The sequence below is a fragment of the Penicillium cataractarum genome (genome assembly GCF_028827025.1).
Source record: "Penicillium cataractarum strain IBT 29864 chromosome Unknown utg000002l, whole genome shotgun sequence".
NCBI lineage: Eukaryota > Fungi > Ascomycota > Eurotiomycetes > Eurotiales > Aspergillaceae > Penicillium > Penicillium cataractarum.
Genome location: NW_026622738.1, coordinates 1715684 through 1732654, shown reverse-complemented (window position 1 = coordinate 1732654; position 16971 = coordinate 1715684). Strand labels below are relative to the sequence as shown.

The 16971-nt window shown below is 51.7% G+C and overlaps 6 protein-coding genes across 6 annotated transcripts; 3 read left to right on the top strand and 3 right to left on the bottom strand.

Moving 5' to 3' along the window:
• Positions 1–30: 30 nt before the first annotated feature.
• On the bottom strand, positions 31–2542 carry N7496_002711 (LIM domain protein; the record flags this gene model as incomplete). Its single annotated transcript, XM_056695642.1, has 3 exons — positions 31–357; positions 433–2342; positions 2464–2542. The coding sequence occupies 3 exons, from the start codon at positions 2540–2542 to the stop codon at positions 31–33; spliced, it is 2316 nt and encodes a 771-aa protein (XP_056557854.1).
• A 1076-nt stretch (positions 2543–3618) lies between these two features.
• Positions 3619–5196, top strand: N7496_002710 (MCT family MFS transporter; the record flags this gene model as incomplete). The annotated part of the gene is made up of 2 exons (XM_056695641.1): positions 3619–3840; positions 3901–5196. The coding sequence occupies 2 exons, from the start codon at positions 3619–3621 to the stop codon at positions 5194–5196; spliced, it is 1518 nt and encodes a 505-aa protein (XP_056557853.1).
• A 601-nt stretch (positions 5197–5797) lies between these two features.
• N7496_002709 (exosome catalytic subunit DIS3) lies at positions 5798–8938 on the bottom strand (the record flags this gene model as incomplete). The annotated part of the gene is made up of 2 exons (XM_056695640.1): positions 5798–8688; positions 8743–8938. The coding sequence occupies 2 exons, from the start codon at positions 8936–8938 to the stop codon at positions 5798–5800; spliced, it is 3087 nt and encodes a 1028-aa protein (XP_056557852.1).
• Positions 8939–9266: 328 nt separating this feature from the next.
• On the top strand, positions 9267–10303 carry N7496_002708 (carbon-nitrogen hydrolase family protein; the record flags this gene model as incomplete). The annotated part of the gene is made up of 4 exons (XM_056695639.1): positions 9267–9359; positions 9424–9707; positions 9764–9842; positions 9947–10303. Coding segments are annotated over 4 exons (813 nt in total), but the record flags the coding sequence as incomplete, so codon positions are not given.
• A 204-nt stretch (positions 10304–10507) lies between these two features.
• Positions 10508–11156, bottom strand: N7496_002707 (uncharacterized protein). The gene is made up of 2 exons (XM_056695638.1): positions 10869–11156; positions 10508–10739 (listed from the first exon to the last, which is right to left on the bottom strand). Exons 1-2 carry the CDS (start codon positions 11126–11128, stop codon positions 10655–10657), a joined length of 345 nt encoding a protein of 114 aa, XP_056557850.1. The 5' UTR covers positions 11129–11156; the 3' UTR covers positions 10508–10654.
• Positions 11157–11412: 256 nt separating this feature from the next.
• Positions 11413–16936, top strand: N7496_002706 (bifunctional ATP-dependent DNA helicase/ssDNA endodeoxyribonuclease DNA2; the record flags this gene model as incomplete). Its single annotated transcript, XM_056695637.1, has 6 exons — positions 11413–11581; positions 11639–13332; positions 13391–13486; positions 13542–14036; positions 14088–14349; positions 14406–16936. 6 exons carry the CDS (start codon positions 11413–11415, stop codon positions 16934–16936), a joined length of 5247 nt encoding a protein of 1748 aa, XP_056557849.1.
• Positions 16937–16971: the final 35 nt, after the last annotated feature.

The following is a 16971-nucleotide window of genomic DNA, read 5'->3' as shown; positions in this document are numbered from 1 at the left end:
GTCCCGAAAGTAAGTGCCGGACATACTTGACTAGCACATCCCAGGAGCCTTGAGACGAATACCCTCACATCGCTCACAAATAGCCAACTGTACCGGCCCACCAATAATCCGACCCTTAGCAGTACGCTTCGGCTCACCCTCACGAACAAAGAAACGACCCTCGGGTCCAAACCCGTCACCGCACTCGTGACAGACAAAGCAGCGCTCGTGCCATTGTCCACCGATAGCGGTGATGACCAGATCATCGAGGACGTGCTGCTTGCAGCCCAGACAGCGGGGTGCGGTGCGACGACCGTGGCATTGGAGACACCATGCGAAACCGTCTTTTTCGACAAAGGGAGTTGTCGAGTTGAAGGGCTGTTAAGAAGTCATTGTCAGCAAATCTGACCCGACAGGTAAACAAAGAATATCGGATTGGGAAGCGTTACTTACATCACCACATTCGGCGCAGAAAAAGTGGCCAACGTGCCATTCTGCGCCACATGCAACGACGACTTCACCCTCGATGGGAGTCTTACAACTCTTGCAGCGGGGACTGAAGAGTTCGTGGAAATCCAAGTGACAGTAGAACCGCGGAATGCGCGCCTCTTCATCTGTGTCATGAGTATGAGATAGTCTCTCGGCCCGGGAGGCTTCGGGCTCCTCGTAGAAAGCAACACACTCCAGAGCTGTGTGGCAGTGGTGGCAGATGAAGCATTCTGGGTGGAATCGACATCCTCCAGCGGTGACGATCTTGCCAGAGATGGAGAGGGAGCAGGACTCGCAGCGTGCTGTCGGGACACCGGATCGAGTATATGGAGTGTACGCATGGCGTTGTGGTTCCGATGGGAGTCTTCTTACAGGAGGCTGGCGGTTCTGATTGCCTGGAGGCTGTGGAATTGATCTCCCCGGCTTGCTTTGCTGTTGAACAGGTTCTGTCATTTCGGAGATTGTTGGTTCTTTAATATCGGGGATATTGATGACCGGGATCGGTGGCGGAGGCTGCGGCTCAGAGATCTCAATACTGGGAGCTACCGTGATGGTAGGCACTGGAGGGGCCACTGTCGGAGGTTGTGGCTTAGGCTTGGGCTGGTCGTTCGGTTGCCATTTGGGATCAAAGCTCACAATGGGCCGTCCCATACGGTTGCTGACCGCGGATGGCATGGGCAGCTTCTCACTGCGGTCCTTGAGCTTTTTGCTGGTAGCGGCCCGGATATCGTCACTGCGGATCTCCTTTCCATCCTTCATGGGAATAGGCTCGTCATCCTTGCTAGGAGGTGACGGCGCAACAGGCTCGTTCTTTGTATAACCTGGATCACGGGATTGGCTTGGCGGGTTCTTGTGGATATCGAACTTGGAGATCTTATCGCGCACGGAACCAGTGGTATTCCTACCCTGCAACCAGGGGAGCGGTTTACCGAGTCGTGGTAGCGCGTTGCGTGGTTTGTTCCGCAGGGCTGAGGAATCAGACTTGGAGAAGTCGGGTTGAGGATCGGTCGCTTGGGGCTCTTCATAGATATGGTCCTCGGGATTTCGAAAGACGCCCTTGGAGGAATCACCACTCACGGTACGGGGTTTGGGTGCTGGCTTCTCTTCTTCAGGCAAGGCAAAGTTGACCTTGAGGTTCTTCTTCAAATTCCCGGCGAGGGATGAGCGCCTCCGGGCAGACGACTCCGAGCCGGCCTCCGTATACTCGGGACTCGAAGGTCCACTCGAGGTACCACTCGAGGCAATTGAATGACGGTGCTTGATTGGCGAAGAGCCCGACCCAGAGCTCTTTGGTGTCTGACTTCGGATTGAAGGCTCTCTCCCCACGGCATCTGGGTTATGATAAGGCGCATAGGGGTTCTTATACGCCATGCCGGGATTCTGATGTATCCACACTAGCTCGGTCGCCTCATCCTGTGCTGCTTGGTGCAATCGAACGTCATCTTCCAAATCTAGCCCTTGTAGCGCGTCGCGTAATTCTCGCGCCTCCTCCTTCTCCTGGTGTCGTTGTTTACTTTCGCGATAAGACCGATAAGAGGGGACTGGGGATGCGGCGACGGGGCGCGAGAAGATCTGCGAGGGAAACACGTTCTTTCGCACCGAGACTGATCGTGGTTCTTGGGCGAGAGGGCGTCCGGTTGGACCACCTTCGGCGGCAGTGGAGTTGGAGCGACGGTGGGACATGGCGCTTTCACAGCGAGGTTCTTCTTTAGGCGGGCTTCCAGAGGTGCGATACATGGAGAAGGCAGATGCTGCTCGAGGGGGGAGGCTTTCCTCGAGATCGGGTGAGGTTGCTGTCGTAGATTTGCCAGGGTATGGTCGCGATCCCGTTGGTCGAGCTGGACGGTTGGTTCGGAGGTCTTTCAAGTAACTTGCTATAGAAAGCGAGAGCGTGTTAGCTTCAATCGATTGGCAATCGTTGTATGTTGGCTGTGGTCCAGGTTCAGAAAGCACCGGGCAAGTCCCAACTCGAACCAACGATGAAAGGCAGCTTACCCATCTGGTCATTGTTCATATAGCTGGGGCCCGGCGGCGATACCTTGCGCTGGCCGATGGGTTTAGTATGTTTGTGCATCATGGTCGCTAGTATTTTTTATTTTCGATCCGACTGCTGCTCCGGAAGAGGGCGTCGGGATCTAGCTTAAGGTTCTCTGTGGTATGCAACAGAAGCAATCTGAATCCAGGGATTCAGGAGGCGCTCTTGAATAGCCAAGGCGGGTCTTAGTCGCGATCTCGTCCCGATAATTGCGGAGTCCAAAACAATCGGGTCCCGGGCAACGCCGTCATTGACTTGCCTCTTTGGGGTAGGGCTTAGGGCTTACTCCACGTGAAATTGTATGACCTTGATGGTCCGTGTTCACTGATCAGATGCCTGGAATTCGGAGATATTTTGTATTGACCATAGTTATGTGGGTAGATCTACTACTTGTACTGTACGGAGTACTGCTAGTACTCGGTCTTGGGTCCACAAGTTAACGTGTTGATACCCAACTGCCAACGAACAACTTGACACGCCAGATAATCTACAGTAATAATCACCAGCCACCTCCACCGCCCGCAATGAGTCAGATTCCCTGCTCAATTATCTCTTGTCGGTTTCTTGTCTCCTGTAACTGTCATTTCTCCGCACCGGGTCTTCGGCACCAAACCCCACTTCCCTTCTCCACGACTCCAAGCTGCCCCAATTATTATTCTCTCTGCCATCTAATTGTCTGCACCTAATCAAGCTCGCATCCTATCTGTGATCCATTCCCACCCAAATTATGCTCCGTCATTGGCTTGAATTCACCGACCGGCCGCGGCTGGTACTATCACTACCCTGGTATAGTTCCTCGACCAAGAGCCGACCCCAAATTCCCTCTACAGTAGAAATGTCGGCCTCAAGTCCGACATGGGCCCCATAATTTAGAGACTAAAATCCTAAGCTAACCCCGGTGGTCATCTCGTGTTTTTTGAGTCTGGATTTCTTTCAAGTTTCTAAAATAATTCTCTCTTCACCTTCATCCATACACTGTTGAAACGGCCAGACCTATGTCGTGACGAAAACGGCAATTTATTTCGGGTCTCGGTTTTAAGCGTTGCCACTGGCAAGAATACACCACATACTAGAACCCCCAATATTGGAGGTGCCCGGGGTTATAGATCCTCGGCATGGCTGATAATGCCCCCGTCGATGTGATCCAGTCTCATCAAGATGACGATCGGGACTCGGTAGTGGGAACCAAGCACGAGGACGAAATCCCACCGCAGATACAACCCCAGACCGATCCCGACGAGAAGTATAAGCAGGACGTCCCACCAGACGGGGGATATGGCTGGGTCTGCGTCGCATGTGTATTTTGGATTAATGCGCATACCTGGGGAATCAACAGCGTTAGTATACCCTTCCTTAGAGTAATATATCTTACTATTAGCTAACGTACTCCCTTCCAGAGCTACGGTGTCTTCCTCAGTTACTATCTTTCCCACAACGTCTTCCCGAATACGACAGCTCTCTCCTATGCCTTCACCGGCGGTCTCAGTATCTCCTGTGCCCTGCTGGTAGCCCCACTAGCCACCTATCTCATTCAAGTCTTCGGTACCCGACTCGTCGTCAACCTGGGCGTCTTCTTCGAAACCCTCTCCCTCATCGGGTCATCCTTTGCCACGCAGAAATGGCACATCTTCCTCAGCCAAGGCGTCTGTTTCGGCTGGGGTATGGGCTTCCTCTTCGTCGGTAGCGTGGGTATCGCTCCACAGTGGTTCTTGAAACGACGCAGCTTTGCGATGAGTATTACCGCGGCTGGGTCTGGCTTTGGCGGATTGACCTACTCCTTGGCTGTGGGTGCGATTATCCCCCGTCTAGGTCTGGGCTGGGCATTCCGTATCTTGGGCATCGTCTCGTGCGTGGTGAACCTGGTCTGCGGGAACCTCCTTCGAGATCGGAATAAGTTGGTTGGGAGTCGTTTGAAGGCTTTTCATTTCCCACTGCTGCGGCGGCCTGAGTTTCTTCTTTTCTTGGCTTGGGGTGTCTTTAGTATGTTGGGATACGTGGCACTGCTGTTCAGCGTGGCCAACTTTGCTCTTTCCGTTGGTCTGACGTCGCACCAGGGCAGTATCGTTTCTGCTCTGTTGAATCTCGGACAGGGTCTTGGTCGTCCATTTGTCGGCATGTTCAGTGATCGACTTGGTCGAATCAATATCGCCACGTTCCTCACCTTTGTGTGTGGGTTGTTTTGTCTGGTCATTTGGATCTTTGCTGATAGCATGGGCGTGGTATGTTTCTTCGCCGTCTTGGTAGGAACAGTTGCCGGAACCTACTGGGCCACCGTCTCCCCAGTTTTGGCCGAGATCATTGGATTGAGAGACCTGCCTTCTGGGCTGAGTATTACTTGGCTCACGCTCGTTGCACCGTGTACCGTTTCTGAAGCGATTGCTCTCGAGCTTCGCACGACCAAGGTTGGCGGGGGAGTTTCATACTTGCATATCCAGATATTCACCGGCTTTGTATATATCGGTGCTTCCCTGTGTCTGTGGGTTGTTCGGGGGTGGAAAGTAGGGGAACTAGAGAGGGCGCAGGAGCGGCGAGAATCTGTTGCTCGCGAAGAGGCTCTCACGAATACGGAGACCCCTGGTGGAGAAAAGCAGGATCGTCCTGCGACTGTTGCATCGACGACTGCATCTGATGGCGCGGTTGAGACTCATATTTGGGCCCCCCCTCAGCTTGATGCGCAGGATGGTTGCCCTTAAGCGTGTCTAAAAGTACGACTAGAAGAAGCATTTGAATGACCATTGAAATGTTTGATATCGAGCCATTTTCACCTACTCACAAGTAAGACCTGCCTAGAGGACAAAAGAAATAAACTTGCAACCTCCATGAATCGAACAACCTTTACATCAACTATATACTTAACCAAAATGCTCTATCGCGATCCCACGATGCCGAAGAACATACCCTCCGGGACCACACCCACCAAATAACCACCCTCTACACTATCATAATACCTTTAAAATATTTGATTTTAGATCTAGAATAGAAGATATAAAAGAGATCCATCTATTAAATAGAAAAAAAATAAAAATAAAAGAAGAAATCGGCGAGCGGGGGGTTTAGCCGCTCGCCTCCTCTCCCCCCTAGGGTGTGCCCGGTCATCCGTGGAGTTGTGCTCGAACATCGGATACCAGTCAACCATATTTCCCCTCAATGTTCCTTCACAGGGGCACACCCTTGGCCAACCAGGTGGCAACCAACCTGGCTGACCAACTAGGCCATATGAGGGGGGAGATTACCTGGAAGAACTTGAAGTTGGTGATAACCCTTACATTGATTATTTTTGATGCTAATTCTAATTTAACCAGTAATCAATACACGAACTCTGCGCTTGCCAGCACCACGACCCTCTTCCTTGACCGAGCTGACATTCACCTTCACCCTTTGGAAAAGCTCAACCTGCACACTACGTTCCTTTTCCGAGTGATTCTTCTCCGACACCCGAAGCGTGTACTCTTCGCTGTCAAAGTCCGTTGTGCGATGAACCGCCAACTCCCGTCGCTCAGATACGGAGTACACACCGGATTCCCCGGGCAGCACAAAGTCCTCCAAGCGCACGACACCTTCGATACCGAAGCGGGGCACGAACACAACCACACCGTTTTCAAAGACACGCATCACGTATCCCTCCTCGTCGATACCAGTGTCAATGCCGCCTGCGGCCATCTTCTCACCGCGGGCCTTGAGGGCCTGGCCAACGTAATACTCGATACTGGCACGGCCAGCAAATTGAGCATTGCGATGACGGAAGTTGATGTTGCGGCAAATATCCTCAAGCTTGCCACGAGTGCTGACACCCTCAATGACGGCGTGGCCGTCCTCGCCTTCGTACCCGATAGCCGAAGCAAGCTGTCGGTGGACGAGAAGATCGGCGTATCGACGGATGGGCGAGGTGAAGTGTGTGTAGATGGGTGACGCAAGACCGTAGTGACGGAATTCTGACTCGGCATGGGCACCGGCACAGAAGTACTCGGCCGAGGTCATGCAACGGGTTGCCAAGATACGGACCAACGTGTTGAAGAATGGGTTCTCTGGGTCGACGCAGCGGTCCAGTGAGCTGGCAAGGGCACCGGAGCTAGATACATCGAGCTCCATACCTCGCTTCTTGGACAGCTGGTTGATCAGGTCCTCAAAGTTCTGCGGTGGCGGGGTGGCGTGACGACGGAGGAGAGCAGTTTGCGAGAAAGAGCCGTAAACCTTGGTTGCCACGGTGATGTTGGCGAGAAGCATGAACTCTTCGACCAAACTGTTGGTCTCGAGCATGGCCTTGGTCTTTACGTCGGTAAGAGGATCACCGGCTTCATCACCTGCCTCAATGCGGACTTCAGGCGAAGCGAGGTTCAGAGCACCGGCATCGTAACGCTTCTGTCGGAGAATCTTGGAAAAGCGCAGGAGGTTTCGCATGCTCTCTGTCAATTCGTCGGTTTGCGAGGGATCGTCGATGCGCAATTGAGCCTGTTCGTAGCTGAAAGCCTCGCGCGAGCGAATCACGGACTTTGTAAAGTTGGAAGACACGATCTCTGCGTTGGGAGTGACTTCCCAGAGGACGGAGAAGGCGTAGCGCTCCACGTAGGGCTTCAATGAACAGAGGTCTGTTCCAAGAAGATGGGGAAGCATATCGATACGCTTATCAACCAGATACACCGTCGTGCCGCGGACACTTGCTTCGAGATCCATTGCGTTGTTGGGCTTGACGAAATGTGAGACATCCGCAATGTGGACACCAACCTCGAAGTTGCCATTTGGCAGAGGGCGTGCATGCAGCGCATCGTCAATATCCTGACAACCCGGTGGATCGATACTGCAAATGAGCAGATCACGTAGATCTCGTCGACCATTCCAGCCCTTGTCTTCCTTTGAGGCAGGGACCTTCCAGTCATGTCCCTCTGCAGGCAAGCAGTCCAAGACAGATTTGGGGAAGGGCTTATACTGCACGTCGTACTCCAGAAGAAGGGCCTCGGTTTCAGCTCCCTTGGTCTCCAGCTCTCCCAGGGATCGGACGTAATGACCGGTGGGGTAACGAGAGTCCCGGTCCCAAGAGTCAATGGTGACAAGGATACGCTGACCGATGAGATCACCCGCTTGCCTCGTGCGGACTCTGATCTTAGGAACTCTCTTCTCCATCGGCAGCACGAAGACAGTCTGCTGGCGCCGACCAGAGTGTGAGGCGGTCGAATTTGAGTCCACATGTCCCACATATTGGCGCCAGTTGCGCTTGATAACACCGACAACCTTGGCGGTTGGCTGCGGCTTGCCCTCCGAGTTCTTCCCATGGGCCTGCTTGACTTCTTCTTGAAGAGCCTTGCGCTCTCTATCCGTAACCATAGGTTCTGTCTCGTCCGTATCGGGGTTGTCGTTCTTCGTTACAGTCTCCTCTTCAACGATCTTCGTTGAGGGTGACTTCCATTGATCTTTGGGCAAGAGCTCAATCACAACAACATCACCTGCAATGGCACGGTTGCTGTTGTCGCGACCCAGAATGAGTAGGGGCTTGTCAAAGGCCGGGACCTTGATAGACCCCTCCAAGTAGTTGTATGGTGAGACGTTGAACACTCCTTGGTGCAAATTTCCTGCTCGCAAGCCAGTCATAAGTTTTGACATTGAGTAATACTCGGGGTAGAATAGCTCCCCACGAGCGGAACCCTTTGTATCACGAGCCTCTTTAGCCTCGCTGATCATATCCAACAGCTTCTCCGAATCCTCAAGACCGGCGACATAGTCTGCGAGAGAGAGAGCCGTCACATTTTCCGCCTTGGCTTTGCGAATGCTATCTTTATCATCGGTAATAACGACCATAGCAGGAATAGACTTCTCTTTCTTGCTCTTCTTGGTCGAAGCACGCAGATGCTCCTCGTACCAGCTGGCCACCGTGCGAACTGCACGGTCATTCCGATCGTTGATCGACTCCTCCGGGCCTCTCCTCACATGGGTCTCCATGCGGAACTCGTTGAAGAAGAGGTAAAAGCGCTTCTCATCGGTTTTGATCAGGGAAAGAAGGCGATTGTAGAGAGGCAGCGACTGGTTTCGAAGCTCCTCGAGGACGGTCTGCAGAATAATAACATCGTAGAAGGCACCGGTGTGCTCGAAAAGATCCATGCCGTTCAAAAGCGCATTCGTATCGGGGACGAGGTAATGGCCGCGGGGGAATGCCTTGGTGCCGGCGGGACGATCGGACAGGACGAATGGCGCAACTGCTTTGCGTTAGCTGGGTGCACAGGTTCACCATCATACGGGAGCTCTCATACTGTTTCCGTTGGCATCTGCCGGGGCGATCGAAGGGCATAGGGAGCAAAGCTTCGAGGAGCAGGGAATGTCTTGTCTCAGATAGAGCTCACGAACAATCTTTTGCACCTTTCCACTTTTCGTGGACCGCACGAAGACTTTGCTGGTGACATTGGCGGCTTGCGGGTTTGAAGAGACATCTCTTCTTAAACTCTTCATCGCGACGGTATTGATCTGCCTGGCGGCAGTTGTTGGGTTACTTGTGAACCACAAATTTGGGGAGATGGCCAAGTGAGAAATGAATCTTTGCGGGCGATGGAAACTGCCCGTTATCGATGATCGCGATAGCTGAGTAATCGCCTGGTATCGATCTCCTCATCTGTACGCTTGCGACATCGCAGTCTTCTACGAGTGACACTGACTGCTTTTTTGAAAATAAGTCTGTCAGAGTCTTTGAAATTAAAACTTACAATGGTACTTGCAGTAAGTTTAGTTCGTCTTCTGTTGTGCTGTGTTCCCGATCACTCATCGTCCTTTTTCGAGATAGGCCGTGGGGCAGCTCTGCGCGACAGCGAGCATAACTTCCAACCTCGCCCAATGTCAGACATTGGTTCGCAAGGCAGCAGCAGCAGGTGCCAAGGTATAACATAATCTCAATGATCTAGCCCCGATGTACTCGATTCAATTCGCTAAATCCATCGCAGGTCCTTTTCTTGCCAGAGGCATCGGACTATATTGCCTCTTCTGCAGAGGAGTCCCTGGCCCTTGCCCGGTCACCGGACTGTGGTAATTTTATCTCAGCTCTACAACAAGCAGCTAGAGGAGAGAGCATGCATATAAATGTTGGCATTCACGAGCTAGCTTCTGAGAATAGGCTCAAGAACTCCTTGGTCTGGATCGATGATAAGGGAACAGTCACCCAGAACTATCAGAAAGTCCACCTATTTGACGTTGAGATCAAAGATGGCCCCATATTGAAAGAGAGCAAGTGAGTTAAAATCTCTGTATGAGCTTTGAATTCAAGTTCTAACATTGTGGTTCTAGGAATGTGGAGCCTGGACAGAAAATCCTTCCACCATTTGATACGCCGGTGGGACGTGTCGGTCTAGCTATCTGTTTTGATGTAAGTGCCGGTACCTGCATGCCAGCTTGGTATTCCTGTCACTGGTATTCCATGATCCAGTGAGACTGTCGTCCTTACCCGCTTACTTATTCTTCCGAATCTAGCTACGCTTCCCAGAGATAAGCCTAGCATTGCGGCGTCAAAACGCAGAAGTCATTACCTATCCGTCTGCATTCACAGTTCCAACGGGCAGAGCTCACTGGGAATCTCTACTCAGAGCTAGAGCTATTGAGACCCAATCCTATGTGATAGCTGCTGCGCAAGGCGGTCCGCATAATGAGAAAAGACGCAGCTATGGTCATTCTATGATTGTCAACCCATGGGGCGAGGTGGTAGCAGAATTGGGTGACGAGTATCCAGAACCCCAAATCGTAACTGCCGATATTGACCTCGACCTCGTCTCGAAGATTCGGAGGGAGATGCCTCTGCTCAGGAGGACCGATATCTACCCAGAGGTCTGAATTGGAACTTTGTAAAAGCGCTAAGACAGGGTCCATCAATCAATTCAGGTCATGGCAGACATATTTATTAAGGATTCTCTTGCCCAGGAATTGTTAACAATGACCACCATTTTGATTCAATTCACCAGTATTGATGCGACGGAAAGCATTTCGGACGGAATATAAAGTAGTACAACAGGTTGGGGGGACGAGAAAAAGAAATGAAATGGAAGGACATGCGAAAAACCCCATCTAACCAAAGGATCGGAACATCATATCTGCCATCGCAGGTGGTACAGGCGCCAACCGAAATAATCCTTTTCCGATCTCTCTATGTACAGTGTACAGATTTAGGCGCAAGAACCGATCCGTTTATTTCTTGACCTTCTCGGGGTCCTCCAGAATACCCTCGGCCTCAAGTCTCCGACGGGCCTCCTCAAGAGCCCAGGTTTGTATACTGTTAGAAGCGTTAGGATTGACTGATCATGCTCATCCCTGACATGCAATCGCCCCGTGCAAGCTAGTCACTCGGGCATGTATACAGGTCCCGGCAAGCTTCCAGGAGAGTTGTAAGGGTGAAACTTACGAGGTATCGGGCTTGAAAACATATGCAACACCGGCAACTAGCAGACTGCCAATGAATCCGTAGTACCAGATACCCTCCCAGCCTTCCTTCTCGTACTTCTGGCCGGGCTTGACGCCGAACAGCCAGCCGGTCGGGGGGTCGTAGTGATCGCCATGGTCAGCGGCGCGGAGGTTGGTTCGGGTCGAGAAGGCCTGGGTGTTCTGAGGCCTGCGCAGCAGGCAGCGCGAACGAAGGAGATGCGACACTGGCCGGGCAACCATGTTGAAGACGGGGGTGCGACGGTTTGGGGTTGATCGGAAGGAGCCTGGCGGTTGTGGGAGTTGCGTGATCAAGGATAAGGCCAATAAGATGTCGCCTTGCCAACGGTGGCAGCAACAATCGCAATTGGTATGGCACCGTTTGGTGGAATGGAGAGGAGAGGGGTTGTTCGGCGGGTTGATGTTGAAGCCGCAAAAGGCCGACGGAGGAGCTGACCAGTCATGACGCTAGTCCCTTTTGGGTGATTTTATTCTGGCCGCCTTTTGTCGCCTCATTCCTCAGGCATATGATGCACGCCTTCCCAATCAGGCAACGACACTCGACGCGCGACGCGTTCTTATCGCATCCTGCCCCAAATGGTATCCCTGAGTTGTCAACAGAGCGCTTATTTCGGAACACAGTCGAGTCTTCATGTTTACTGGATGTGGAGTACATAATTTACCTCCATTGGCATGGTATATTGCTTCCCATTGAGTGACGATTTCGCGTGCCACTGTTAACATTGCTGATAGAAGGCCGAGAATGCATCATTACCCGCTTTAAGAAGAAAGCCCTCGGACGGAATCGAATCGAGATCATGGCAACCAACAACAACAACAACAACAACAACAACAACTCCTACTCTATCTCCTCGAACTCTCGCACGAAACTAAACGCATTCCGCTACAAAGAAGAGACGGTGGCGCCCGACAACACGATATCGAAGAATGCGACGAAAGCTGTGCAAAACAACAAGGAAAACCAAAGTTCATGGTTGAATGGAGTGGTGGAACCAATGCAACCATCTACCGATAAAGTCGATCCTCCGCCTCAAGCAGTACCGTTGAATGAGGAAACAAAACCCGTGAAGGAATGTCCTCAAACACCGGGAAACCGTATACCTCTCGCGGACTTGATCAGCAATGCCGAAGATGCCTTTGACCCTGCGCCAGGTCCGGAGGTAACCCCAGTTGATCATGTCATTTGGCAACACGTTCCAGCAAGCTCGAATCCAGATGCTTCGTCTCAGACACCCGCAGGCCGTCGGAGGAAGCGGCGTCACAGCTCATCGTCTGCCGGTTCTCCGACCAATGGAAACTCCAAGAAGGCCCAGAAGGAGCCACTCGATCTGCAGTCAATCCAGGCTCTGTTCAAGACACCCCAGCATGATCTGGCGACTGAGCTTTGGAATAATTACATGGACAAGAATATGGTCGATGGAACGGATGACCTTCCCCCACCCCGTCTTGCAAATCTGCTCTCCTCTTCGCCACAAACCCCAGCTTCAGGAAGGACAAGCCGAGACTCATCCGGTTTGAGGCGATCAATTAGCTGTGCTGCCGAATGGCCTACATCCCGCGCAAAACGGAGACGGGTCAATCGTCAGGACCCGGGCTCCGGCCGAGGCATCTTCTCTCGTACGAGGAGCGATGTCTTGGGCTCGGGAAAGAACAAATCATCCAGAATCAATTTCCTCCTGGACAAGATTGAAAAGAGCCTCCAACCGGTCCCGCAAGTCGAAATGGGCCCGCCAAATTCTTCTCCGTTGCGGCAACGCATGGACGCACAAAGATGTCGTTCATCGTCTCCCACAATGGACCGAAAGGGCCTAGGGGATGCAGAAGCTGCCAGAGAATCTCTTTTAGGCAAGGCTGCCGATGTCTCGGGGGCTACCAGAGATCCAATCCTTCAAGATTCGGAGTCTGAATTTGGAGACGATGATCTTGATCAAGATTTTATGGATCTGGCCGATGTCGCAGAAGATCCCTTCGTTGCTCCTTCGGCTGATCGCAATGAATTTGACTCACTGGGCTCTTCTGCGTGGTCAAGTCTAGCTGTAGAGAAGCCTGGATCCAGCCACCCGAGGTTGCAATCCATAAATGAGACGAAACAACCAGCCATGCAAAACCTTATGAATAACGAAACCAAACCTGACGACTCTGACAATTTTGAAGACGACTTTGGGGACTTTGATGACGACTTTGAGGACGCCCTTGCGGAATGCGATGCAAAGCCGATTAATGCATCCAAACCACCCAGCGTGGAGCTTCATTCTGTGCGGAAACTGAATGCAGACCCCGTCAACTCTGCTCCTCAATTTCAAACCCACGTACCACAGCTATCCACTAATGGCGCTGCTGCGCTCTCTGATGATGAATTTGATGACGATTTTGATCTGGATGCCATCGAGCAGACTATGAAACAGACTGGTGAAGATGCAGCTTACGTTGGTCACTCTTAGTGGGGTAATACCTAGGTGTATGCTAAGACGATGAACACAATAGAATCTCAATTCTCGGAAAGCTATCAAGCGTTACCAGGTCGTGGAGACCGCAGAGAGTTCGTATGTCAATTCACGAGGACGTACGCAACCTGAGCAGGTATGCCATTATTCATGTAACTTCTAGTTCGTTGAGGTCGCTGACACGTGTGCAGGTTCTATCAGTCAAGGATGAGAAGACCGATGCCCGCAAGGTCATCATTCTGCGTGAGTCGTGGTGTGACACACCCTGCAGTAAAGATTCATTCATTCATCTGGTTGGAGACTTCGACTCAGCCGGTCATTGCGTCGTGGACAATACCAACCACATGATCATTCTTCATCCAGATCACTTGATATCTGCTACTGTTGTCGCAGACTCGGTGGACTGTCAACGTCGTGCGGTGCTTCAAGACCGCGTCAAAGTTTTCGGCCAGATTGAACAGCCACAAGCATTTGGAATCATCTTTCACGAGGTCTTTCAAGAGGCACTCATGGCAAACAAGTGGGATCTGGACTCACTGAGATTACTGGTCGAAAAGGTTCTCAAAAATCATGTTGAGGAGTTGTACACAATCAACATGAGTACATCTCAGGCTGTCGAGACCATTATGGGCAAAATCCCTCAGGTACAGGCCTGGGCAGACGCCTTTCTCCAAACCAAACCCAAGGTACGAGCTTCCATAAAGCTGTCGAATTCCCGATTCTGACAATTCCGCTAGGCAAATTCCCTCGTTGAAGATCGCAATGGTGCAAAGCTCAATCTGAGTATAACCAAACTGCTCGAGGTTGAAGAGCATGTGTGGTCTCCAATGTATGGCCTCAAAGGCAATATCGATGCCACAGTGCAAGTCGCCTGCCAAGACAAAGATACACTGAAGAATCTCGTTGTTCCACTCGAGTTGAAGACGGGTAAAAGGGACACAAATCAGGGGCATAGAGCCCAAACCGCTCTCTACACGCTTCTGCTTTCGGATCGCTATGGTGAGCACTAGGAGCGATCTGTTGTCTAGCGTGGGTTGTGGCTAATTTATGAACAGATGTCGATGTGAAATTCGGTCTCCTGTACTATCTTGAGCTCTCCAAGACACTTAGCATACGTGGCATTCGTCATGAGCTTATTCAAATGATTCAAGTGCGAAACCGCCTGGCAGGGTATATCCGCGAGAGGATGCAGCTTCCGCCAATGCTTAAGAAGGCGCAGATGTGTAATAAGTGCTACGCGAAGACGCCGTGCCTTATATACCACAAGCTGGCAGAAGATGGCAATGGTGAGACAAGCGCCCTTGGTGAAGACTTCGAAGCTTTTACGAAGCACCTAAACCAAGGGGATCGTGACTTCTTCCGCAAATGGGACGAGCTCTTGACTAAAGAGGAAGGAAACTTGATCAAGTTCAAACGTGAGCTATGGACTTTGCTAAGCGATGAGCGTGAGTCCTACGGTCGATGCTTTGGAGATGTCGTGATCGACCCGCGAACTGCACACGAAGACGAAAACGGAACAAGAATCAACCGCTTCAGATACACATTTCACAAGCGGAAAGCATCCCCTGGCTTCTCCTTTGCAGAATCACAGATTTCAGTCGGTGAGCCAATAGTCGTTTCTGACGAGAAGGGCCATTTCGCACTCGCCAACGGCTATGTGACTCATGTGAGCACCTCGCACGTCACAGTTGCCGTCGATCGCCGACTACAAAACGCGAGAGCCAAGACAGTCGGCTTCGATGCGATCTCGAATCAGTCTTTTAGGGGAATCATGGAGATTGGGAATGACGGACTCTCTGAGCTGCAAGACCCCAACGAGCAACTGGTCTATCGAATCGACAAGGACGAGTTTAGCAACGGCATGGCTATTGTTCGAAACAACCTTATTTGCATGATGGACAAAGATCTTTTCCAGTCGAGGCACCTGCGGCGACTCATCATTGCGGGCCAACCACCTGTGTTCAAACCGACGTCTTCTGCATACAAACTTCCCGATTCAGGAAGCCTCAACGTGGATCAAAAGCAAGCCATTGATAAAGTCATGAGTGCCAAGGACTACGCCCTAGTGCTTGGAATGCCTGGCACGGGCAAGACTACCACCATCGCACACATCATTCGAGCTCTAGTGGCGCAGGGAAAGAGTGTTCTTCTGACATCCTACACACATACTGCCGTGGATAATATTCTTTTGAAGATCCGCGATGATAACATTCGCACGCTACGCATTGGTGCAACCACGAAGATTCATCCAGAGGTTCAGCAGTTTGCCGATCTTGCGGCAATTCCAAAGAAAACCATTGAAGAGCTCAAGGAATCGTACGAGAAACCGCAGGTTGTGGCGACGACATGCCTGGGTGTCAACCACAACATCTTCAACCAGCGAATCTTCGACTATTGCATTGTCGATGAAGCTTCACAGATTACTCTTCCAGTCTGCCTTGGTCCGATTCGCATGGCAAGAACCTTTATTCTTGTTGGCGACCACTATCAACTTCCCCCGCTGGTGCAGAACAAGGCCGCTCAGGAAGGAGGCCTTGATGTCAGCTTGTTCAAACTGCTTTCAGATGCACAGCCAGACTCTGTTGTCAATTTAGAGCATCAATACCGCATGTGCGAGGAAATTATGCTCCTTTCAAACACTCTGATCTACTCCGGTCGCTTGAAATGCGGCACGCCACAGGTCGCTGCTCGCTCGCTGGAGATCCCAAATATACAGGCCTTAAAGCAATTCCATACCGATGACTTCTATCCCACCCAGTCCAAGCAAGAAATCTGCCTTGGAACGTGCCATGGACGCTGCTGGCTTAATGACCTTGTGGTGCCATCTGCCAAAACTCTTCTCGTCAACACGGACACCTTGGGGGCATCCGGTCTTGAAACTGCACAAGGACAACGAGTCGTGAATCATTTGGAGGCTATCTTGTGTACTCAACTCGTGGAGGCACTTATCGCTTGTGGCATTCCTGCTCGAGACATTGGCGTCATCACCTTCTATCGCAGCCAACTCTCCATTCTGCGCCAGAACCTTCGTCACTATTCCCCAGAGCTCGAGATGCACACTACCGATAAGTTCCAGGGCCGTGACAAAGAAATCGTCATTCTCAGCTGCGTTCGTAGCAATGCCGAGAATCATGTTGGAGACCTCTTGCGTGACTGGCGACGAGTCAATGTTGCGTTCACTCGTGCCCGGACCAAGCTTCTTGTGCTTGGCAGCAAATCGACGCTTCGTGACGGCAATGAGCTTCTGGGCAAATACGTCCGTCTGGTGGAAGGTAAGGGCTGGGTTTACGACCTCCCTCCTGGCGCAGCCGACAGTCACGTTTTCCAATCCGCTGCTCTCGATGCCACTCAGATGCCATTCCAATCTCCGAATGCGGCTAGGAGTCCTGGATCCACGAGAAACAGAATGAGTCCCGCTGTCAAGAAGAAGTCAGCATCAAGAGAGCCTCTCAGTCCCCTGGGCTCCCGACAACCTTCTTCGAGCCTGAAGAGGCCTGCAAAGCGGGGTGTGAAGCTATTCAATGGCAACTCTGTTGTGGGTAATAGGCCCATTCTTAAAGACCTGGTGAATGATATTGCTGGTTGACACGAGCATTGATCCCGGTTCTACCTTTGATTACT